The 26333-nt window shown below is 35.8% G+C and overlaps 2 protein-coding genes across 3 annotated transcripts in view; one reads left to right on the top strand and one right to left on the bottom strand.

The window, feature by feature from the left end:
• POLR3G (RNA polymerase III subunit G) overlaps positions 1-9542 on the top strand; it is a 40084-nt gene extending 30542 nt beyond the window's left edge. For both annotated transcript variants that reach the window (XM_060009165.1, XM_060009166.1), the window contains exons 6-8: positions 80-162; positions 4077-4223; positions 8176-9542. In XM_060009165.1, coding sequence (XP_059865148.1) covers positions 80-162; positions 4077-4223; positions 8176-8262 — 317 coding nt within the window. In that variant the 3' untranslated portion in view covers positions 8263-9542. The remainder of the gene's footprint in view (positions 1-79; positions 163-4076; positions 4224-8175) is intronic.
• Positions 9543-11438: 1896 nt separating this feature from the next.
• Positions 11439-24438, bottom strand: LYSMD3 (LysM domain containing 3). The gene is made up of 3 exons (XM_060009163.1): positions 24189-24438; positions 19952-20217; positions 11439-15490 (listed from the first exon to the last, which is right to left on the bottom strand). Exons 2-3 carry the CDS (start codon positions 20204-20206, stop codon positions 14825-14827), a joined length of 921 nt encoding a protein of 306 aa, XP_059865146.1. The 5' UTR covers positions 20207-20217; positions 24189-24438; the 3' UTR covers positions 11439-14824.
• Between the last annotated feature and the right edge of the window lie 1895 nt (positions 24439-26333).

Genomic DNA, 26333 nt, shown 5'->3' with positions numbered 1-26333 from the left:
GATGGCATATTAAAAGACGAAGACATTTAATATACAATTGCTGTTATAGAAAAATGTGTTAACAGTGGTTTTACTTCAGCAGGCCCCAAATCCAAAAAGGCAAAAGATACAGGCAAAGGCACTTCACTCACTAATACTGCAGATGTATTGAAGAAAATTGAGGTAAGGTTTTCTTCTTATTATAAGAACAAACTGAAAAAATGTCATACCTCTTTTTGTCTTCTTCCACCTTAACACCTTCTCTCTCTTTTAAATAACGTGTACACTTGGCAGAGCCAAGCCCAGCATACAGGGTAACTAGCAAGGTTTGAACATTGTTGGCTGGGAGATATGGGGGCTCCATTCTGTCCTCTCTACGACTCACCTGTCAGCTTGCCTCACCTTTTGTCACCTGACTCCTTTCCCACTCTATTCCTCTTTTCCCCTTGCATTTGGATTATGCATGGGAAAGAAACATGAATGTATATCTTTAAAGATCTCTCATTTTTTCCTCTTATTGGTATATGTGTATTTTTAATGCTTTTCTTCTGCTTTATGTTTAAGTGTAGAAGATTCTATTGAGGGAAAATCCTATCTTATGGCACTAATTTTTATATCTTTATTTTTTAATATTTCAAAAAAAAGATATAAAATTAAAAAGATGAATAAACTAAAAATATGCCCTCCCATCCCTGTCCCTAGCCATCCATTAAATTCCTCTATTTTAGATGGCCAGTGTTACCAGTTTCTTATATATCCTTCCAGAAACATTTTATGCATAGAAAATACAGATTTTTTTTCTTTTTAATGACAAAAAAGCAGCATATTGCACTGTTTTGCCTCTTCACCTTATCACTTAAAATATCTTGGCAATGTTTCCATGTCAGTCTGTGAAAGAGTTCCCTCATTCTTTTCTTTTTCTTCTTTTTTTTTTTTTGGCTACACTATAAGAATGAACCATAATTTATTTAATCAGTAATCTATTGATGGACATTATGTTTCATCTAGTGTTTCACCATTATAAACAATGCTGCAGTGAATCCATGTTAAGTATGTGATTTCACATGTTTAGGATAGATTTCTAGAAGTAGACTTGTTAGGTCAGCTGTTATGTGTACTGTATAATATAGAAAATATGGATAAATATTGGCAGATCATTCTCCAATGAGGTTATACCAGTTTATTCCCTTTATTCCCACTATCAATGCGTGAATTACCTTGCATTGATGGTGATGGTGATGGTAATGATGATGATGATGATAATGATAGCAGCTAGCGCTTTTTGAGAACTTTTTAAATAGCAGGCTCTTTGATGAACTATTTACATCCATTATGTGCTTAAGGCTTCATAACAACAAAGAGAGATGGGTATTATTATTCCTTACTTACCGATGAGGACGTCAAGCTTTAAAACTTTTACTTGCCTGGCCAAGTTGGTATAGCTATCTGGTAACAGAAACTCATCTTTTTAAATTTTACTTTTGACCAGTACTTGAGCTGAAGATAACAGGTCTGAAAATCAAGCCAGGAGGATTGTTGAAGGAATAGCAATAACTGTCAGGTTTTACTGTGGTGGAATGATGGATGGAATTGCAGAACTAGCCATCTTGTATTGATTGAACACAGATTCTGACTGTTCTTAAAACTTCCTGGAAAGAAGTTGCTAAGATGACATGGGCTATAAGGAAGATAGATCTGGACCTCTGGATGTGGTTTCTCATCAGAACAAGTTGTATTTCCTTATTCCCTACATTTAAACACCTTTTTTCATTACACACTTTGTTAAAACTGGAATTTTAAATCTAGAAATCCCAATGAGTTAGCAGCTTTATTTAATAGAGCAAAGTTAGCTTCTAGATGACTCCATTATTGTTCATTTCTTCAGCAAAAGTAGTTGCAAGTTTTCTTTAATGAAACTTCTGTGATGGAGAGGGGATGACATCCAGTCAAATCTCATGGTTATTGTGTGAATAATCAGACAGCAGTAAACTAATATTTGAGCTTATTTCTGTATGACATACAGGTGGCTCTGTGAGTGGTCTATGGTATTTAAGCTAGAACTGTTAACTGTTCATAATTCAACTGTTTTCAAAGTGTTTTCACATTGTGTTATTCACATTGTTCTTTAAATAAATCCATAAAGTAGTAGGGGTAAATAGTTGTATCTCACAGAAGAGAAAATGGAGACTATTAAGTAGATGAATTAAAACTAATATCTTAACACAAAAGGAATAAAGTGATGAGACAGTGTGTATGATATCTTTTTTCTAAATTTCATAAATCTGATATTTGTTAACTGATTTAGGTATTTTATTGGTTTGATTTAGGTCTATGTAGTAGAAATAAAGTTGAAGTTATTTATTTAAAGATAATTGAGGTGGCAGTAGTGGAAATCAAGACCTCCTAGTCCCTACATAGCACTGAATGAATTCTATATTTAAAAATATTTTTACATAACTGGTTTAAATAACTCTGTTGCTAATTATTAACTAATAGCTAATAGCATGATTTTTTCAGATGTAGCGTATACCTTGCACAGAGTTAAATAAGTATAGCACTACAGTTCCCTTTTAACTATACAATCTTGTGGGTTGTAGGCCTTTTTACTAGGGTTTGATTAAAATAGAAAAGAAAAAAATTTCATATCTTAATTAACATTAATATGTCATCATTATATGTATGTGTTTTTATAAACACTTAAAAAATCTGTAAATACTATTTTCTTTACATGCAGTTTTCCAAAGGGATTGCCAAGTGTTAAAAATTGCACACATTATATTGTAGGAATAACTCATATAAGGTAACATGGGTCAGTATGAAGATAAATCATCTTATGTCTATTACCTTGGTCTTATTTGTTCTACCTAAGTGGGGTAAGGTGACAGGAAGGGTAGAGTTTGAATTTTGATTAAAAATTGAGACTATCTGATGTAGTCTTTCATTGCCTTTGGTTTTCTTAAATTCAAATTTGAAAGTAATTAAAGGGATTAAAAAAATATTTAAGAACCAAATGGAATAGTTAAGTTGTAGTCACACCAAATACAAAATATGTTTTCTCTCTGTATGTAATCTACAGAGCAAATATCTTATAATAGGGTAGAGTATTTACAGATTTATGAATTAGTGTTCTGATTACTGATTAAGAATAATAGTGTTTTAGTTAAAGTGATCTTATGCATTAATTATGAGTATTAATATATGAAATTATTGCTGTCCCCCACCTCCTAGAAAACTGGTGAAATTCTGTCACTTGTGCAAATTAAGCCTAGAACAGTTTAGCAAATGGATAGTAATGGTAATAAAAACAGGTCACTTTTTATCAAATGGAAAAAATTATTGGTAGTCACAATAGAAATATAAAGATGTAATCTTAAAGTTAAATCTCTGTCTTATGAGAAGGTGGCAGTGGTTTTAACAAGGTGGATAAGTGGAGCCATCAGGTAATCAAAGCTTCTCTAACTCTGCATCTCTTCTTTGCCTGCATTCTTAGAGTTGCTAATAATTGCTAATATTTACTGAAATTTGAGTTTTAATCTCTCTTTTCTTAATGTACCTGCCAGATACATTAAGAAACAAAAATCCTTGGAAATGGGAAGTAAATAATGAGGGAGAATAGAGATAAGAACATGGATAATCTGCAAATAGGATGACTTGATATTATTTTAAACAGTTTCACTTAGAAACTAAAACATAGACATTTTGAAATGTTACCATTCCATTCTCTTTTCTCCTTTCATGTTTCAAGGAAAACAAAATAACTTTCTGAAAGTGCTTCTCCATAAACAGAATCAACTCAATATTTTATAAGGAGGTAGGATAGGAATCATAAAAATAAAGCATTGGGCAGCAGAGCTGATATCACAGCATGACTCAAGACTCAGTTATGAAGTAGCAAACTCAGAGAAAATACCAGTGTAATGACAGGCCATTTAGTCCCATCTTTCTTGAGTTAACTCACGGTGTCCTAGGTGGTGGCCTGGAGGCGTCGGTAAGGGAGGGTTAGAATTAGGGTGATAGGTAGCTGTTCTCTTGAGGTTGAGCAGGCAAGTCAGAGTCTAGTGGTTTCCATTTAAATTAATGAAGTTCATTTATACCAGGAATTGGAAAAGAGAGGTGATGGTGAAAAATCAGATGAAGAAAATGAAGAGAAAGAAGGAAGCAAAGAGAAAAGTAAAGAAGGTGATGATGAGGAGGATGACAATGCTGCAGAACAAGAGGAATATGACGAAGAAGAGCAAGAAGAGGTAATGGTCTATTCTGGGAGAGTAACAAAGCTAACTAAGCTTAAGGATGAGCTAATATGGTATATAATTAAAGTAAACCAACAAACCAAAACCAAGTTGATGGGAACCAGGGGTATATTATTATCACTGGCATCAAGTTCTTGGTACCAGGAGAATTATTATAGCATTGAAATTATAGTGATACCAAATGGAATGTAGGAGGTAAAAGTAACTTGATAGGCAAATTTGAAAGTGGAAGTCCACAAGTTAAGGAAATTGATCAGATTAGTTTAAGATCTATATACATACAATTTTAAGTCAGCAATAAGGGAATTAAGGGTTTAGTCACATAGGTTTGAGGGGGTACTCTGCAATACCATCAGGTTTTAAATCCCAACGTGCATGTGGACACTATCAGAGAACATTCATAATCCAACCTCAAGTATCTCAGTCAGAACTCAGTGTTTTAGATTTGGGATTTCCAACTTTCGGAAACATGGTGCATTTCAAAATAAGCTGGAGTCAGTCAAGCAGGGTAAGTTTGTTGGTCACGGCCTCTTTGGGACTTTGTAAACGTCTCATGCATTAACCCTAGGCTGAGAGTTTCTTCTGCATTGCAAGTGACCATTGTCTTCACTCCATTTCAGCTTCTCACACCACACTCTGAATCTTTTTTTTTCACCTGAATTGCTCCACCTGAGAAATCTTTATTATATGCTACAAGTACTTTACATTAAATTTTGGATTCCTATAAAATTTATATTGGTGTGCAGTGAGGGGGTACAGAAGCATTTTTATCTGTTTCCAAGTGGTTAGCCAGTTGCCTACCTCATGTACTAAATTTTCTTTCTGCATGGATTTGAAATTCTCTTTTATCAGCTATTAGATTCCTTCACCTACTTAGATGTATTTCTGGACTCTGTTCCATTGATCCATTTCTGAACTATCACTAAGATGTTCCAATTAATAGAAGCTTCTGATTATTTGTTAATATTTTTAGAGCATGTTACCCTTCTTTTTCAGAATTTTCCTGAATATTCTTTGGCTTTTGAAATGCTCTGTTTATAAAGTCTACTTGAGTTGACCTGTGTTGAAATTTAGATCTGTCCTAACAAGAACAGCAAACATTAGGATTCTAGTAATTTCAGAATTCTGTATTGGGTCTTAACAGAGTCCAAAACACCACCAGTGGGTTTATATAACTATATTTCATTTAAAAAAAAACAACCAACTTTCTACTTTAATAAAGAAAGGATATATATTCTGAGTGTGAGGCTGGGTGAGTCTGGGTATAAGCAAGCTCAAAGCCTTTCCAGATTTAAAGTTACTCTTTGCTCTTTCTAGCAATTAACTGATTAATGAAAAATTACTGCTAATTGACTCACCTGATGTATATTGAGGATTTAAAGAGCATTTTGTTTTGAAGAGTAAAGTGGAGCGAATTATCTATGTAACACCTACATATAAAATTGAGAAAATATAGACTTTTTTCTTTCTGCAGTCTTTTGAGTGTTACAATTAAAGAAAAAAGCAGGGGCCCAAATGAAGCCAAGAACCATTTAAGCCATCAATTTCAACAAGTTCTCACTTTGTACCAATCTTTGTATCAAGATTACTAATCTCACAAAATTACCTAATGCGCATCATTGAACATACTTGGAGGTGCTCATGTCTAAACACAAGTGGCATATGCTCAATTTGAAATACAGTATCTCCTCCTTACTCATTTCCACTTGTATGTACAAATTGGCTAGCTTATATTTTCACACAAGTGTCCTTGCCAAGATCTCACTTACAAGATGGACTCACTTGAACTCTCAACCATGCCACTCGTCCCTGGTACATGGCCTCCGGATTCAGCCAGGTTTCCAGACTGTTGGATTTCTTGGCACCAGAGAAACCAGGCCAACTTCCTAGGGTCTTAGCTGGATACAGAAAATTAAAGTGTTTAGGGAGGACAAAGTAATGAAATACATATCTGAATAATACAAGTTACCTTTCTTATATTATTTATATAAATCTATATATAAAATCCCACCATGCAGATACTAAAAAAGGTGATATCCAGGAGACTTTCTTTTGAGAATAGTCCCTATTTCTTACTCTATCATAATTTCTGCTGTAGATAGTAGAGATGTGGAGATTAATTTGGGGAGGGGGTGAAGTAGAAGAGAATAGCTTTATTGCTTTGCTAGGCAAAGGAGGCCACAGTGGGCTAATGCCCTCAAAACTGTGTATCCTGGAAATTAATTTTTTTATGGCAAATTTCAATCATTTACAAAAACTAGTGACTAGTAATATAAACACCTACAGACTCATCACCTAGCTTTAACAATGATCAATTCATAGCCAGCCTTTCGGCCACTCTTTCATCCACCCAGTCTGCTCCTTTCCTCCCCACTTCAAGCCTGCAGCTGCCTTGGATTACTTTAAAGCAAATCCCAGGCATTATATCATTTCATCCATAAATATTTCAGTATGTACTCAAAAATAAGGGCTCGGGCTTCCTTGGTGGCACAGTGGTTGAGAGTCCGCCTGCCGATGCAGGGGACACGGGTTCATGCCCCGGTCCAGGAAGATCCCACATGCCGCAGAGCGGCTGGGCCCGTGAGCCATGGCCGCTGAGCCTGCGCGTCCGGAGCCTGTGCTCCGCAACGGGAGAGGCCACAACAGTGAGAGGCCCGCGTACCACAAAAATAAAAAAATAAAAAATAAGGGCTCTTTAACAACATCACAATATCATTATCATACCTAACACAATAAAATGTAACTCTTTAATATCATCAATTATTAAACCAGTGTTCAAATAGTTTTGATTGGAAAAAAATTTTTTGCTTATTCCAGTTGGAATCCAGCTGCAGTCCATACACTGCAGTTGGTTAATAACGCTCTTAAATTTCTTTTAATCTATATCCAAAGTAGATTTTTAAATTTTTGATAGAAAGCAGAAATATCTTGAGTCATTTACACAGATAGTAGTCTTACTCAGCCATAAGAATTGGAATGTTCCCAGGGGCTTAATCCCTCTTAATTTATAAAGGAACTGAGGGGCTTCCCTGGTGGCACAGTGGTTGAGAATCCGCCTGCCAAGGCAGGGGACACGGGTTCGAGTCCTGGTCCGGGAAGATCCCACATGCTGCGGAGCAGCTAAGCCCGTGTGGCCACAACTACTGAGCCTGCGCTCTAGAGCCCGTGAGCCACAACTGCTGAGCCCGCGTGCTACAACTACTGAAGCCTACGCACCTAGAGCCCGTGCTTCTCAACAAGAGAAGCCACTACAATGAGAAGCCCGCGTACCGCAACAGAGTAGCCCCCGTTCACGGCAACTAGAGAAAGCCCGTGCGCAGCAACGAAGACCCAACACAGCCAAAAATAAATAAATAAAACAAATAAAAATTAAAAAAGAATAAACTGAGGGGCCCTAGATGTAATATAATATGGCATCTTCTGCATTTGATTTAGTATCTTGAGGTCTTTTCGTTTGTTTGTTTTTTGGTAGGAAGCAAAAATCACTCTGCTTATGCTCAGCTATGCATTGTAACCGGAAACCTCAGTTCTGGTGTAGTCGAATGAATGTTAGTATAAATTGGCCTCGTTTCTTGAGTGTTTGTACATTTGTTTGGAGTAAGTGGTTTAACGAACTAAACCATGTATCATACCACTAAGGTAAAATGAATGAGATGTATAATCCTATTAAGGTGTAATGGGCATCCGTTTATGTTCTCTCAGCTAGTTGGTGCCTGAGAATAGTAGGAGATGGTGGTCTTGAGGAAGAAAGCACAGTTAGATATGTGAAAGTTAATGTGTGTTTCAAGCATTGAAATAACAGAGACTTCTTTTAAGCGTGGCATATTTTCTAATTACCTAACTTTGATATTTATAAACTTATATTAAAGGGACAGCCTACATTATGTTCTTTAATGTTACTACTCATACTTTTAATGTTTACTGAGGAATATATCATTTCACTTAGGAAAATGACTACATTAATTCCTACTTTGAAGATGGAGATGATTTTGGTGCAGACAGTGATGACAACATGGATGAAGCAACCTATTAGCTATGAAATTTCTCAAAAAATATTTTTATGATACAGCTTCTGAACATTTGAACAGACTTGTTTTCTATTTTATTTCTGATAAGGAATGAGTATTTTATTTTTGTTCCTGTTTTGTTGGAAAGATACTTGTTACCAAAATATTCAGAATCACTTTGAGTTTACATACTAGTTACCTTACCAATTAGTCTCTGACATTCCTTCTCAACACCTCTGTCATCTCTCTAATGTATTCAAGTGGATTTTTTTTTTTTTGGTATTATTTGGATTACAATGTACCTAAAGAGTTTTTGCATCTTTTAATCTATGTATTCATACTTACACAATTTTTTCTTGTTTAACTGCTGATCTTTTCTAAAACTACTAGTCATTATAACGGATTTCTATAATCTGAAAGTTGGTTTAATACTGCACATGGAGCACTTTAAATACAAAGAAACTTGAAAATAATTTTATTTTTTACTTTTACATGTTGTGTTCTGTGCTACTATATTATGTCTACATAAACCTACCTGAGCTCTTACAAGTGCACATTTTATGAGATTAAAAATTTCGTGATAGGAAGCACATGCACAGGGAAAAATGCCAATCTAAGCTAAGTAAATTTCACAGCTTACATCTCAACCAATACAAAGGCCTGGGATGCTTATTAAAAATACCTGAATTGGAGGCTAACTTCATACCATACAATATATGAATGAATCATCCCACTGTAACAAGTTTGATATCTCTGAGTCATTGGCTTATGAAAAATTAGACTGAGATTTAATTTTGTACTTTATAAAAATGTTGACTAAATTCTAGTCATATAAATCTCACTGCAGTATGCATGTATGTGTAATCTGTGAGGTGTAGTGGCCTCTGTTACGTTTCACAAGACTGACCTCTCCAATTGATTTATATAACAATGCAGAATGAAACTCAGGTCACTTTGAAATTTAGATTAATCTTTTTTGATTCATTTAAAAACTAGCTCCCCTGCCTTTTTGTATTGGGGTGGGGGAGAGGATATCTATAAACTTCAGCCTCCAATGACTCACATATGCCAAAGATTTTCAAGGAAATTCATATTATATATTTTAAAAATGATTTATGAACATTACCCACCAAAAGAAATAAATTTTTTCCCTCTTGGGAAGATACCACCCATTACCCTCTGAGAATCAAGAGCCCTAGATTCTATTTCTACCTTTACTATTAAACTCAACCTTGAAATTGAGCTTAAGTTTTCTGTGCCTTAGTTTCTTCACTTGTGAACAATTTTCTATAAAAATTGTTTAAACTCTAACCAAAGTTTACCATATGTATTCATTCTCTCACCTTGTAGAAATGATCATTCTTAATTTAAATTTAGTTCTCACCCTTTAAAAAATTGTAGATGATAAAGTGATTGAAAACAGTTTTGAGAAACAAACATGTTTTCCTCATAAAATATATTATAATCTGATTTTCCCATCTTATTTTCTGGTGGGAAAAATTGGAGAAAATGTGTATTGTCTTGTGCCATTTTGTAACATGGCTTTCTCAGGAAAAAGACCACTTTCAATTGTAATATTTCTCAGATAATTCAGTATGTGTGTGAGGGCCATTATTAGTTCAGTATTGTGCTGATCCTATGTGATTTCTTATTTAAAGGAGCTTATCAATAATTCTAAAGATTCTAAATGGAAAACATGAATAAAACACTCTAAAGTATTAGCAATCTACTAATTAGTAGATTAGTAATTGCTAGTATTAGCAATTCTACTTCTTAGAGTAGAATCCTCAGTTTTCAGTTGTAATGGGCAAGTAGTCATTTAGGATTGATAATTAACAGAAGTTTCTTAATCTCTCACCTCCTTAGTACTACAGCCAAATACCATTTAATTTATAGAAAGCTTATCTTTATGGTTCTGTTTACTTGTTTTATTATACATCTGAAGATAACACTTAAATTGGGCAAATACACCAAAGATACAGGAATCTTTCCCTGGCTTTCAATTTGTTGCCACCATTTTAGTCCTGCAGATGGTAAAGCATCTCCTATGGGCAAGGATTTCCTGGGAAGGCCCCAGCCATCTCCGTTAAGTGCATCGTCTTCCTCCTTTGGAAGATCTTATGTTTAAAGTAGACTAATTGTGAGAACAGGCAGAAAGTATTTGCAGGTTGCTTTACCAGCATGAATCTTGTTTTTCTGGCTTAAAATCTCAGAGAATGCTAAATTATTCTATAAGAAGGCAAGCTTTAATACAGAGATTAACCTCCTACTTGTTGGTAAAGTATCTTTAAAATTTCTATATAAGATGCAAAACTGTTTTGTTGCGCTAATGCTTATTTTTCTGTATTGTTTACACATTAAATTCTTACAATAGTATCCTTTTGTTTTATATTGTTTTCTTTGACCCTGCTGAAATATATTCGATAGAGAAAACTAATTTGTTAATACTTATTTTACCTAGTAAAATAACTGTGTATTTATTGAGCAGGGATGCCAGTATCAAATGTTCTTGAACAAACCACCATCAACCAAACTCTAGGTGATTAAAGTTGTGATAACAAACTAAGAGATTTGGATATTGAGAGAATGCTAAGAAACTCACATGACCTTGTTAACCTTTCCTTCCCCACTACCTTCAGATGTACAGTATCAATGGCTTTCCTTAATTTGGTTAAATGCTCTTAAGTTAGTAAAAACTTCTTATAAGAAAAACTGTAAATACAATTTTAAGATCAAGATACTTTTAAAAATGGAGAAAACAAGGATTACACCACAAGTTCTCCATTAAATAAATAAAAACTCCAAATAACTGTCTCAATTCTTTTTGCTACTGGTATTTTAAAAAATTAATATTTTGAAATGGAAAGGTTGTTTCCGTGATAATAAAATTTACATATAAATAGAGCATATTGTCACACAACCAATCTGTAACTTGCCAAGAAGGTGTGGACCAGGTCTCATGAGGCCTTCTTCCATGAGATCAGAGATCCCCCCCACAAATAACATTCATCTGAAATTTTTTTCATTTCCTTTCACTTATGTACTATAAATAATCCAGTGTATTTTTTCAGTATAACAAGGGGGAATCTGAATTGGTAAATCTTTGGCAATTCAGTCTATCTTACATAGTATCTCTAATAGTTAGAGGAGGAGAAAAGGTTTGCTTTATTCAATTAAATTAACCAGATTCCATTTTCGATTGAATAATAAAATAGAAACTTTATTGCATTTTGCAGATCTTTTAAAATATGAAAAATGAGGGGCAAGAAGTTTTAAAAACCAGTTTTACAGATGTACATGCTAACATAACATTCTACAATTCCATGCTGCTTCTGTATAAAATACATTATACAAAAGACTTATATAATTTGCATACATAAAAAGAATTAAATAAAGCATCAGATTTCTATGATCTAACAGTGCAATATGCACATACTTGGAAGAAAATACTGATTTCCTGAGCAACTTTGTAATTCAAAATAAGAATGATTCCCATCATAATGTACCATTTAAATACAGACTCCTAAAAACTACACCTTTACTCTGTAACACTTTGACTGGATCTTTGTTTCACGATATTTCTAAAACTCTAACTGTATCCTTCATATTCCCAAGTAGGTAATTTTTGTAGTACTTTAAAAAGAACTAATGACTAAATAATGGTTCATTTAAAGAACTCTTCAGGCCACTGAACAAGTAAGTAGAGTCCAGAAAAAGATAAGCTTTAAAAAACAAAAGTCTTTGGAGAAATTAATTTAACATTACTGTCTTCTAATTCTTAACGTGGCCACCAGACTCTCTATAACTGATCTTAATATATCTTTTGGGGACATGAATCCTGTAATTTTCTAGAAATACGATGGCAAAAAATATTTAATTTAAATGGCATCCATTAGTTTGAAACAATCTTAACCATTTGTACCCAGACTTTAAGAATCTGCCCTTTTTAAAAATAGGTTTTTCTTCACTTGCAACTCCAACTTTTTAAGTGAACCAAATGCAGTGATTCACAGTTCCGTTACTTTTACATCTGCATGTATGTGTGTGTGTGTATATATCTTCTAATGTAAAGCCTCAAAGTAAATTCAAATAAGCGTTTCAACACAAAAGCCACAAAATCAAATAACTTTTCTTGTTTTATTAAGTTTTACAAAGTAATCTGCATTTGTTACAAATTTTGATGTATTAGTACTTTTTAAAAGCTAAAATTATTCTAAATCTATTAAATGCTTAAGAAATTTTTCTTTTACAAATGACACTTAAGGATTAGAATCTAGAATTCTATATATATAACAGAATTCTATATATGTTATACATATATATAGAATTATATATAATTCAAATTATATTCAATTAAGTAAAAAAATATATTGGGTTGGCCAAAAAGTTCCCTCTGTTTTTTCTGTAAAATGTTATGGAAAAATCCGAACAAACTTTTTGGCCAGCCCAATGTAATTCAAATATATGGACAAAGGAAACTGCCTGTGTCATAAAGATATGTTATACTGCCTTCAAGGAATAGGACACTCTGCAAGACAGAAAAGGTTTTTAATCAAGTACATGGTATACCTCATTACTTTTTAAAAAGTTACTTATTTTATAAATCAGACTTCTCTATCACAATTTCAAAGTACCGCTAGCAAAAAGGAATCCCTGACTCCGTAATTTCATCAATTTGATGTAAACAAAGTTCTTCAAAGGACATCTAGCCCATTCTACCCTAAAATAATCTGTATTTTCTTTCTTGAAACTTGATTTTCAGCAGGCTTAATAAATACAATGTAAACTGACCAAGTTAACACTGAGCATAAATTAGAAAGATCATACTTTTCTCAAGATGCCCAAAGCACATTAAAACAATTTTTTAAATCTTAAACTAATAGAGTTAACTCAAAAAATCAGTTTGCTACAAACCTCCATATTAACACTTTTTGGTAATTGTCTAAGGCCCTCTAATATATGCAAGGGCTTTAATGTTTGACACCTTTGTCCTGTCTTTCTATGATACACTGCTCCTAAAAGGACATTAAACCTCATTAAGCGTATATATTTATTCACCCCACTTTGTATCAAGACTGAAGTTTGAAATATAAAATGACTGGTCAAAAAGCTGAAACATTAAAAGTTAGGAAATAATGCCCAGAAAATTAGGTGGTATAATATATCTTAAGGTACATACTTTATTATACACAAACAGGCAAGCCAGACTCCACCAAATGAATCATTTTGATAGCATTTTAAAAACACATACTTTTAAAAACTAAATGATGGAATCAGTATGCAAATGCTTATTTAGCCAGACTCTGATCCATACAGATCTTAAAAGTGGCACTCTTTTGACCAATCCATATACACCTTTGGCCTCTCTTCCCCAATTTGATGCTCTAGTTCAGGGAAAAAAGACCTAAGCTGAACATTTTCTCTTTGAAAAACAGAGGTTAAGGGATCAATATACAAAACAATTTGTCTGTTTTTGCTAATGCAGAAGGTCTCTTTACCCTTGCTTTTCTGCAACAGACCTCAGAGACAGACAACAAAAATGTTACTATCCCATTAACTTGTGCCTGACAGTGAAGGTGGAGACAAATTTATACAGCCTATGTTATGAATCCTATCGGACCATCTGAAATAATGCTTAATTTTAATTCTAAAAATTATACTAGTTTACATAAAGTATTATAAGGCATTAAATGTAATTAAGGCATGTTATTACATGTAACACAGCAACAACTTATCACAGTATGTAAGGAAATATTTCCTAATTAATACTAATCTGTACATGTATAACACTTTTCATCAAAGAACAACAAAAGTGCTTTCAAACATCAGAGGCAAATATAATCACTTAAAACACAGAAGCAGAGGCAGCATTCTTTCAGAGACAAAGATAACTTTTAGGTCCTGACATAATCCAGTGTTCTAGTGACCAAATGGCAACTTCCCAACAGTTAACACATTAATTTGGGGGCTTAAAAATAATAATATATCTCAGCTTCTATTACAGACATTATACATTTCTTTCCCCTTTCTGTTCTACTTATGTTTTCATAGCGTATGTACTAAATGTGGGGTTTTTCTTAAGTTTCAAAATGAAATTTTAAGTCCTATCAAATAATTTTATAATCAAACTTTTCTGCAACTAAATATTTTGATGGTTAGTAATAAATTTTCTTCAGTTGCAGACATCTGATGCTATCATTATTCTGCATAATGAATTTACTATTAATAATCTCAAACCAAAAACAATTGCTTAAAAAATAAAATTTGAACATAACCAGTCTTGAATAAGAAAAAAATGCATTTTCCAGGAACTTCCGAGACACATATTTAAATTCATTTCTGCTTTAAGCATTGATAAAAGAGATATACAGATGTACTGCTTTCAGAATCAACAACTAGCAACTGTAGGGATTTTATACTCAATCCATTTGTAAATGGCTCCAAAAAACAAACAAAAAAAAAAGGTGAAAAACAAAGCATCTTCAATCTCCCTAAATTCTGCCTTTGAAGTGGTTATTTAATATAACTGATTCACCCACCAAATTCCAGATGCACATGTGATCGCTAACACTGTAACTGAACTAACTGCTATGTTTTGTGTCGAGCAGCAGGTAACTGAGAATATTGACTATAAAGCTTATGGTCATCTTGTGGGACAAAGGGTATTCCTTTAGTTGGAGCCATTTCATTTTCCATTTCTCTCTGCTGTGATGGGGGTGTGACTCCTGAATGCAAATGTGAAGAATCCACTGTTGAATGGTGACTAACATCCACTTTAGCTAAAATTTCATAATACAGCAAATAAAATACTGGCGTTATTATGCCTACTATCAACATTATCACTACAGCTGTCCACCACCCTATTCCCCAGTCTGCTCCATAATAAGGATCCTTACGTTGAATGTTTTTGTTATCAGGTTCAAAACGTACTTGTTGTGCTGTCAAGGCAGACACCACCTCATTAAGGTTCTCTCTTTTGGTGTCTGTACATTTTACTATTTGTTCTATGTCTCGGTCTACTTCTTTTAAAAAGCTACCAGCTGACTCACTGGAAGAAAGAAAATCATTAGCTGACAAAACTTCCTGTTGTTCTGAAAGGTACTGGACAGATGAAGGACGTGGAGTCTGTCTTCCTTTTGGAGGATAAAGTGTTTCAGTCAATGAACTAAACTTTTTTACTGGAATTTTGATAGACCTAAGGGCAAAAAAGTCTTGATCACTGATGAGATTGTTAACCCTCTTGATATCTGCTACCTGTAAAGAAAAAAAAAGCAAAATTCAACTAAATTCTAAATCAAAATAGAAGTAGTAATATTCATTCATCCCAGTTACTTTTGGAGGGAAAAAAAATTGAGCTTAATTATTAGAAGTAGTAAGTTACCACATCCAGAGAGGATTTTATATTATTTGTGGATAACAGTTCTATACCATTCTTGATCTACCAGTCTTAAGAAATCACCAATTACATTCTATAATCACCCACATATTATCAATATTAACACTAATCCTAGCTATTTAAGTAGATTCTAGGATCTTTTGGTATTTCTCTTTCTATATCATGCGCAAATATCATACTTCTGCCGCTTGTAAACAATTTGTGAAGGAAGGATTACAGATACTTACGTTCCTTCTTCTAATGTGGTGATTAGAGTATAGGCAAATGTCAACTTACCGAACTAAAAGTACCATATTTTATCAAAACCAAGATGCAATCCACTCTAAGATGTGCCATTATTTTATGTATCATTAAGGTAAAAAAAAAAACCCACCAAATATTGAAGACGCCACCATTCTAACTTCAAAGATGTTAAAATGTGTAAAAAAAATACACCTTAGAATTGATAAAATATGATAATTTGTCTCCTTCATTTGTCCCCTGAAGCCATTTTTCCCCAAACCTCTGGTGTAAATGCATTATTCAACTATCCCCCAGATCAGCCATTTTTATAAGCTTTCCTTATACATTTTATATAGTCCTCAACCTGTCTACATGTTCTCTCCACCTGCCATTGTAAGGGGAGCAGGAGAGTGTTTCTCAAGTTACCAATTACTATGCCAGGCTCTCCAACTGCCTTTAAGTTATTAATCCACCATTTCCATCAATGCTGTAAACCAAGCACTGATCATTTATCACCTGATTGATATCAGAGAGGTAAAGTGAGTCTAGGATAAAACTTAGATTTCTGGCTTGGCCAACTCGATGGATAATGATGTCACTCACTGAGATTATGGAACACTGTAGAGGGATAAAAGAGAATGAACGCAGATTTCACACATGTTGACTTTGAGGTGCTTGAAATGTGCCAAGTGGAAGATGTCCAAAGGCAGTTATAAATGTATGCCTGAAATTCAGAAGAATGATCTCAGCTAGAGATATAGATTTGTGGATTACCAGCAAAAATGGTAATTGAAGTCACAAGAGTAGATTCACTAGAAAAAGTCTAGGAGAAAAAGGTAACATAGGAAAGATCCCTGAGGAATGCCAACATTTGAGGGGTATGCTGAGTTAAGAGAAATCCACAAAGGAGATTAAGAAACAGTGCCCAGGAAAGCACTATATGATGGTGGTTAAAAGCACAGACTATCTGGGTTTGAAGCATGGTCCTGACACTTTCTAGCTGTATGATTTGGGGCAAGTTGTTTAACCTGTCTGCAAATCAGTTTCACATATGTAAAATGACAGTAATAATACTACCTACCACATAGGATTACTGTGAAGATTAATGTATTAAAATGTCCAAAGAACATCTACAGTAGTGACACACAGTATGTTATGTAAATGTTAGCTGTTATTAAATTTTAATAGTAGGAAAGTCAGAAACCTGCAGAATCCAGGTTGTCAGACAGGGTTTTTAAGAGGTAGTAGTGACCTGGATTAACTGCATATTACTGATGAAGAATGAGAGTTCTTATTGGAAAAATCAATTCCTTTGAAGTGTATGTGTGGGAAGAAAAGGGAGAGAGGACTGAACAGTAACTTGGAGATGAGAGTGTAATGTTAAAGGGTGCTTTGTCATTTTACTACCTTGAGACTCTTTTAAGGCAAATGAAGATTCACTGACAAACCCCAAAGCCTGATCCTATTCTCTTTAAATGCTCTTTTGCCTGGTATTGTGTATTCTGACTAATAACTACTCAATAATCTTTCTGAACCAGGTTTCCAAGGTTTAGCATCTAACTAGGTTATCTCTCTAAATATCCCTATAATATTTTCTCTGTTATGCTAACTTCCTTGGTTACATTTAGGATTCCAAATGTAACCTTGAGCTTTTTGTTCCTCTTATCACTGTTTTATAACAGGCATGTTTTTAATAATTCCTAAGGCTGAATATTTACAAGTGGAATATAGCACTAATTACCATATTTTTAAATGATAAATCCTCTTGTAAGGTTAATCTTTTTTTTGCTAGTTGAGTTCTGTCAAAAGGGAGCACTGCTTAACTCCCTATCTCTGCTGTATCAATTTTCCCATTATTGTGGCCAATGCCATCTTTTCCCTAACGTTCAGCTGCCTTTCATCACTCTTCATTTTAATTAAGGAAACAGCAGATACACCCTGTGATTTCCCCCCCAATACATTTTCTATTGGCTTCTTCTCTTCTTTACTATAAATATTTTAGCCTAAGCCTGAATCATATTCATTGGATCATCTTCCAGTAACTTCTTTCTTGGATTCCCTCTAATTCACCAGCAGGTTCCCGCCCCCCACCACCCCATTCTGCAGCACTCTTGTTAAAATCTTACAATGATGTTCTCTTACTATATATCAAACTTTCCCTCAGTTATATTAAATCACTTCATCCTAGTCTGTGTCACTCATTTCTGAAACAGCTATTAAACTTCCTCCGTTGTCCGCCTTATTTCCTCCTTGAAATCTCCACATCACTGTCATGCCTGAAATACTTTCTCCTTCTCACTTCATTGGAAATATGATCTATTTTTAATCATTCAGATGGCACTTCAAATTTCTCTTTTTCTAAGAAAATTTTCTAGGCTCATTAAAAGAAAACTAATGTCTTTCTCTAATAAAGCTGCTGGACCACACTCTTCTCTTGGATCTTCACCTTGATATTTTCAGTCTTGCCCCTAATTTTAAAGTCTTGATTACTTTCCATTATCATCCTTCTAAAGCACATTCTATAATTTATTTCTCAGTGGTCTTATTTCTCTACAGAACACATATTAACAATTTTATTTGCATTAAAGAATGAAATCAGATATTTTCTGATTTAACAATAAATAATGTTGCCATACATGAACAAGTCACAAAAAAAAAACCCAAACCCAGCTTTCTTACCTCATCAAGAAATGCATTTCAATAAAATATTTATTAAACATTTAAATTAAAATTTATAATGTTTGTTTTGATCAATTGTGAATAATTGCAATAATTATTCAGGAAAAATAATACATAGAACCTCATGGTCATCAGAGACTTTAAAATTAAATAATATATATATATAAATTTATCAATATATGTGTGTGTTTCTATTGGAGAGAACTATGACAGGTAATCAATAAAAGGTTTTCAAGATAAAAATATTTTATACTATGAAAGATTTTGGGGGGGATGAAAATATTAATCAAGGAGAAAAAAATTTTAAATATATAAAAAATTTTTAAATATAAAATTTCATGCTACTAAAAAAAGAGCTCATATATATATTTTAAATGAATAATTTTAGGTAGCAAATCCTGGTGGTATTTAGGATTCCATGCATATATTTAAAGAATATTCTAATAGTCTTATTTTTAAATATCAATATTGACAACATTCTGGAAATTAAATCCTTTATAACTACTTTAAGTCAGGATGTATTTAAGATGTTCACTTTAAAAGGTGCAAGGAGGTACACAGTATATACATTTCAAAATTCTTTTGGAAGCATGAGAATAAAAAGTTTGAAAATGAAAGATATCAACAGTTTCCATATCAATGTGTTTACATGAAAATAGATTCCATGCTATGGATACAAAATGGACATGACACAGACATTAAATGGATTTAAACAGAGTTTAATGCCTAGTAAAATAAAAAATATACCTTTCATCTATAAATCCCACTTTTGAGAATCTATTTCACAGAAATAAGGTACCAGTTGTGATGATATTCACTGCACAATGCAAAACATGGAGAAAATCTTATCAATGAGTAAGAGAACAACTTAATAATTATGGTACATCCATACTATGCAACATCATATAGCTACATAAAATAATGAGTTAGATCTATAAGGCTATGAGGGATATCCATGGTATACTAAGAAATGAAAAAGTCAAAGGCAACTTGCAGAGTAATAGGTATAATATAAACCAATTTTTAAAAAATCACTATACACATATATATCTCCCCCCAAAAAACGTATGGAAAGAAATACACCAACGTGTGTTATCTCAGGAAATTGGGGCAGGAAAAAAACTTTCCTTATATATTTCTACATTCCCTTACAACTTGAATAAGGAGAAAAATAAACACATTTGAGTGTTTTTCAATCTGAAAATAGAATCATGATTTAGAAATAAACAGAAATTCAAGTATTCACTTAAAAATTTAAAAAGTTAACATCCACCAACATGATACTGATTTCTGTGAAAAGACAAAAAAGTGGGTGGGGGGGAATACAAGATAAAAGGGCACAGAATTTATTTCAATTTTGTGCTATGAACGAATAGTTTACTTGGGGCTGCATTATGCAAAATCAAATTAAAACTTACCGTACAACAGTATTGAAGGGCTATTGCATTTAAAGTGTCTCCTTCCTGTATATCTTTTGTTAATACTATAATGTCATCAAGTCTATCTTTTGATGTACTTCTTCGGATTTTTTCTTTTCCTCTGGATCGAAGCTCATACACTTCAGCATCCTCCTCCAACATATCATTGTCTGTACAATTTCCAAATGCATGTACTTGACCACTTGAATGAACTCCTGGAAGAGGAAAACTACGATTCTGATGCCTCCCTGCCATAATGTCAAAATCTGGTAGGGAAAGAAGGCAGAGAAAACTTTGGAATGTAGCTGATCCATTTGACTAATTTACATGAATCTTATATTCAGGACACTTTATCTTTTGTTTTTTAAAGAATGGTTTTAGGTTCAAGTTTTATAGTTGTTGAAGTACAATGAACGTATTTGGCAATGGAGACAATGGGATGGGAGGAAGAAGTAATCCATTCTTATAGACCATATATCACAAAACATGGTGATGATTACATTTTAACAAGGGCAAATTGCTATGTTTTTTTAGGTCAAAAAATTAAGTTTCCCCATTCTGAGGATGTGAAGAAAATTACAGAAATAATTTTGTATTATGTCTTAAAAACGTGTGATCATATATACAATTTACAGATCTGATAGAATCAAAGTATATGTTTTATATGTGCACACACAACATTTTTATGAACCCCAAACTTTCTGAGTTGTTCTGCATTTTAAGTTCCATGGGATTGAACTGTCTTTTGAACTCCCTACCTACTTCCCTGGATCACGCTGATTTCAGTATTTTTATTTAGTATAGTATGTACCTTCTATACAGGTCATAATTTTGCTCTCAACCAGGGATTTTTCTTCCCTGGCAGCTTTTCACCAAACTTTAACTTACCAAAGTCCCCATGAAACTCAATTTATGGTCTATAAAGATTGTGAACAGATTATAAGTTCTACATTCATTTCTACTTAAGAAAAGACATCTTAAGACTGACCGAGATGAGAGCTGACCTAAGTGTACTCACTCTCAACTCACCTTCATCAAGTTAATCTATCCTCATTAAAAAAGAACAATAAGCGGCAGAAGTTCTCCGATGGGAAGGGCACTGGGTGCTACATGTTCCGAATGGATGACTTTGATGTGGGGATGCCACGATGCATGGTAATGCTGCCCGTGTCATCAACCACTCCTGTGAGCCCAACTGCTTCTCTCAAGTCACCCACGTAGAGGGCCAGAAGCCCATCATCATCTTCACCTACCCTGCACTGCACCCTGCATGGTGAGGAGCTCACCTATGACTACAAGTGCACCACTGACGATGCCAGCAACAAGCTGCCCTGCAACTGTGGTGCCAAGTGCTGCTGAAGCTATGGCTACCTGTCACAGCCCCTGCTGCCAGCTTGCCCCTAGCCTGGGGACTCCCTCATCCCTCCCAGAGCATCTCACCCCACCCTCATGTTCAGGGTGGATGTGGGCATGCAGGTGGTAAGGGCCCTGCCTCCACCCTTCCAGCCCGCCCACCCAGCAATCACCCCCTTCCTGCCCTGGGGGCCCAGAATAGATACTGTACAAAGGTTTCTAAATCCCTTCTTATCTATATTAAGAGGGTAGGATCCCAGGTGGAAACCAGATCCCCACCCCCATAAAGTCTGTCAATGTTAAAAACAAAAAACAATACAAGAACATACAAAACTATTACCACATTCACAGTTTTAGCTTCATATTAATTGTTCACATAAGAAAGGATAGTAGATTATCCTCAATTATTGTGAAAGATGGAGAGTAGAGAGGTCGTAAGAGGAATTTGGGGAGATAAAATACTTAAGGCTTAATGATGTGGCTCAGATATAAAGAGAAGAAGTTAGTTAAGGATCACACCAAGACTTGTGATTTGCATCCCTGAGTAAATGGTAGTGCCATTCTCTAAGATGTGGAACACTGTAAAAAGAGCTTGGTGGGGGCGGGGGGGCTTGGTGACGCTGACTGTAAATTCCTTTAAGACAACCAAAAAGAATGTCAGGTAGTCAAGTGGTCTATGTGGTCAAATTCAGAAAGGTCTGGGTGATATAATTTCATGACTCATCTGCACATAGGTGGAAACTGAAGCTGTGTAGATGAGATTACAGAGAGAGAGAGAGAGACAGAGAGAGAGGGAGAGAGGGAGAGAGGGAGAGAGGGAGGGAGGAAGAGAGAGCGTGCACGCAGAATAAGAGGGTCCAAGACTGACCCTTGAAGAACTGCTATATTTAGTACCTAGACGAAGGAAAATCAGACTGCAAAGACGAAAAGAAGTGTTCAGAGGAGGAGGAAACCAAGAAAATGTTGTGCCATAGAAGCCAAGACTAAATGATGTATCAAAGCCAGTTGTGAATACTATGGACAAGTACCAGGTGAAAGAGAAAAAAATCGAAAAAGACCAACTCCAAAAGTCTGAGTTTGTAATATACATGACAATAGATTACATACTCTCTATGTCGGGACATACTTTAAAATTTTGGGAACTATTTCATATCATTGAATAGAACCCTTGAAAACCAGTTTCTGACTCTGTTCTGTGGCAACACTGTAATGCTTCAAAAACTCAAAGGTTTCTATTCAGATAACATAAATAACTAATAGCTATATATTAAGTCGATAATTTCACCTGTCCCCCCAAGAGCTACATTATTTATTGAACTGGAATTCCTAACTCAACAGCCACCAAACTAAAGAAAGCTACCACATTTTACATCTTAAAAGCAGTTTTAAAGTCACACCTGTTCCTTCAAGGAATTCTAACAAGTGACAACTCTAACAAGCTTAAAGATTAAACTTGTTTTAATACCATAATAAATTAAGGATGCTTTATTTTTATTCTGTTCTCAAAAAAGTTGAAAGAGTAGAGTATCTCACCTTCATCTAAAACAGATAATTTCCACTTATTTTACAGTCTTTCCTGTCTTTAATGTAGGGAATGTCTGTGAATCCTGTGGATTCCTAGGCAAAATTTTATACATATTTACATTTTTCTGAGGATAATATTTATTGTTTTCATATTCTCAAAAAGTTTAAAAAGTTATGAACCACTTAATATACAGCGATTTACCCATGGCTATACTGACTCAGTTATGCTGCCCTTTAGACGTTTTTCCCCTGATAATTTGGTCTTAGAACCCCAAACTGGCTTAGAACAGCTGAAATTCACTGAGCAATGCCCCAAAGCCATTTTAGATACTTATATCAACGTCTCTCCATGATATGTTGCTAAATAATATTTAAAGACTAGAATGTCATCTGTTTCACGATCTCTTCACTCCGCTTGGAATGAAACGCAGGCAGTAGAATGCCGCAAACTGTGTAGTCTGTTTCTGAATAATCAAGAATTGGTTGTGTCCCTAATTGACGCGAAAAGGTAGACTCTGGCCCAGGCATATAATTATCTGAGCCAAGTATACAGAGATAAGAAAGTACCCAGTATTCAAGTCATCTGGTTGAATTCTCTTCACCTGTCATAATTATCGTAAGGCAGGAAAAAAAAAGCACAAATACCCCCTTCAGAAAACTAAAACAAGCCTGCATGCTACGTAGATGACAAGAGTAACACAATGGATACCGTGTTGAAGCACTCATCAGCTCACTTTCTGACTGAAAATGATTTCCCAAACGCCTTCGTGCTGCATAAATGCTGCTGGGTGTTTCGCTTTGACATTCCTTAAGCAGAGAGCAATAAAAGGGCCACAGGTCACAATCCAGTTCAGCACTGGGACAGTATCACAGGGACTGTACCTGCCAGGGCCAATTCAGTTTCTAAAAACTTAACTTCCCTCCTCCTTCCCACACGTCTTGTTTTTTCTTTCCCTGTTACCCCTGCGAGAATTAAATGTCAGATCTCTATCTTACACCATCACACTTGGACGATGTGGACGAGATGCTGTCAACGAATATTCAACAGAGACACGAAGTTGTAGGAGAAATGTAGTGTGTCTAGGTGGGAAATGCGCTGCTCCGGGATTGGGGCAAGTAGGAGTCCTTCCTCTGAGCCTCAGTTTCCCCGACAGTGTAACAAGGGGCTTTGGTGGAGCTGGTCTCGAAGGTCTCCCCTGCCTCGGAGTCTCTTCAACGCGGGCTGGGGTCCAAGCCCCAACCAGGTGCCTCGCCACATCTGCGGCCGCGGGGTCCGCGCCGCCTCCAGCGAGGGTGCAGCTGGGGCCCAACCCCACCGGCCGGGACCCGGCCACCCCCGACCTCTCACCGCGATCTTTACCTGTCCCGTTAGCAGGCGGGACTCAACGAGGAGACGGCTACCAAGTCCGCCGCCGCCGCTGGGGAGGCCGTCCCGGGCCAGTTCATGGCCGAGCCTCCGTTTTTGGCTGCCCCTGTAGACCGTCACCGCCGCCGCCAACGTCTCGGCCTTTTCGTGCAGTGCGCCGCCGCCACGTCCGCAAACCTGCCGTGCGTCATCGCGTCAAGTGGGCGGAGGTGGGAAGGGACCTGGAGGAGGCGGAGGCCGGGGCGCGGGGGCGAGCCTAGAACCTGGGGCTTCCCAACCACAGGCCTACGCGGGCGCGCAGACGCAGAGATTCCGCCGCAGCCCAGGAGTAGGGTCCGGTTCCAGCCCCGCCCCTGACTCCTCCCCTTGGGCCCCGCCCCGTCATCCCCAGTAAGTAATAGGTCCAGGGCCAAGGCTCGGGGCTAACCCGGCGGCCCGGGGCGACCTTCCGGCTGCGCCTTTGTCCTTCGTTCGCACAGTGCTGGCAAAGGCTGGCTGGAAAACACTGAGTGGGGAGGTGCTAGCAGGGGATTTGTCGGCGGCTGTTGTGCATTTCCTCTTGCTCTGCATCTGGAGGTTTCTGTGTGATGGGGAAGGACTCCCCAAAGCATAGTATCGACATCCATGTTTTAGATTGTTCTGTGCTTCTAACTCTTCCTGCTGAATCCTCTAGACTCCTGCAGAAAAGACAAAATGCTGGAGAAAAAACCCTTGGGCTGCGGGAGACAGTTGTTTCAGCCTTTGTGTTTTTAGGTGAGGAAAGTGAGCCACCTAGAGTTAGGCCCCGGGAAGTAATTGCCCTCGAGCCCTGGTTCCAGGCTTCCTATTCTCAATGAGACAAGGCTGTCTACAAGTTATAACTTATTTTGTTTTGAAAATTAACTGAAAGTCTACCAAGTCAGTTTTGGAGTCAATAAGATATTAGTTTGAAAAATGACAAATTCATGACCTCATATATGATTCTTCTCAGAAATTTACTGAATGAGTATGATAATGTGTTTGAATTTATGTAAATGAGTGTAAAGCGTTTTAACGATGTGCCTAACGTCTCCCAGTGTTGACGTTAGACTTTGCACTTTGACGACCGTGCTGTCTTATAACAATATACATTTTAGACCCAAACAGGCAGGGTGCAGGGTGTAGGGCACTTCTTTTCAGAATATCTGAATATTTATGCATCATGAAACCTTTGAAGTTTTGTTTCAAATTATTCTCAAAGAGTGTGTTTTTTGTTTTCTGGGAGGTGCCTCAGTAAAGGTTAGGAATTCTGCATTGCGATATTTTTCTTTTATTTGAGGGGATAGGCACTGTGCTCCACAATCTGCAAAAAGAACTGGAGGAGAAGAAGACTTTAAAAAAAAAATGTTTTTTAAGTTTGTCGGAGCTGTTCTGTATGCTGTTGCCCTTGTGACACCCCTGTCTGTAACCATTTATCACTGAGACATTTTCTCATCGGTAAACAAAGGATATATTCCCTACTTGATGTGTAGGGCTCAAGCTGCTCAGCCTTCATGAATGTTAATGTGAATACAACCTTCTTTCTGCATATAGGTTACTTTTCTTATTTTAATGTCAATAGGCAGTGGAATCCATGTGAAAGCCCGAGAGATAGAATTTCAAGCACTTCTACAGGACTGCTACCTGTTTCCTTTGTATAAATACTTTCTCAATGACATGTGCATGCTCTTGAACCATTATTTATATTTGACAAAGGTGCAGTTATTGAGCTTTTTACAAAAAGACACTAATAGAATTATATCTTATTATTAGAATATACAAAGGAAGCAGTTAGCCATGAATTTTGGCCAAGTTCCAAAAAGCTGGCCAGAAGGAACAAGTACTTTGTCCTTGAGAAAAAGGATGTCCCTAGTGCTGAGCAAGGCCACAAGGATTTTCAGTTTTTTTAGATCTCATCTGACACAGTTTTTATTAAAAGGCTGTAGATGAAAGAATATGTAGTTTCTATGAATGTGTATTTCTGACATTAAACATTTAGGTTTTGTGGTTTTCCCCAGAATAAAAATTGTATTTTAATAAGAGTGTAAAGTGATGCAACCAGTTAGGAGTGTTACTTGGAAATGTGAAAGTTAAAAATGCAATTGACTGAACTAGTACAATGCAAAGTAATTACCTTGGATT

This window comes from Delphinus delphis, chromosome 3 (assembly GCF_949987515.2).
Source record: "Delphinus delphis chromosome 3, mDelDel1.2, whole genome shotgun sequence".
Classification (NCBI taxonomy): Eukaryota; Metazoa; Chordata; class Mammalia; order Artiodactyla; family Delphinidae; genus Delphinus; species Delphinus delphis.
Note: the sequence above shows the minus strand (reverse complement) of the source record. Positions and strands in the feature narration are given on the sequence as shown.

Excerpts from the sequence above, each read along its gene's own strand:
- LYSMD3 (XM_060009163.1), bottom strand. The coding sequence starts at position 20,206 with ATGGCAGGGAGGCATCAGAATCGTAGTTTTCCTCTTCCAGGAGTTCAT. Across the intron at positions 15,491-19,951 it reads CCCTTCAATACTGTTGTACG|GTAGCAGATATCAAGAGGGT; the intron begins GTAAGTTTTAAT and ends TTTTCTTTACAG.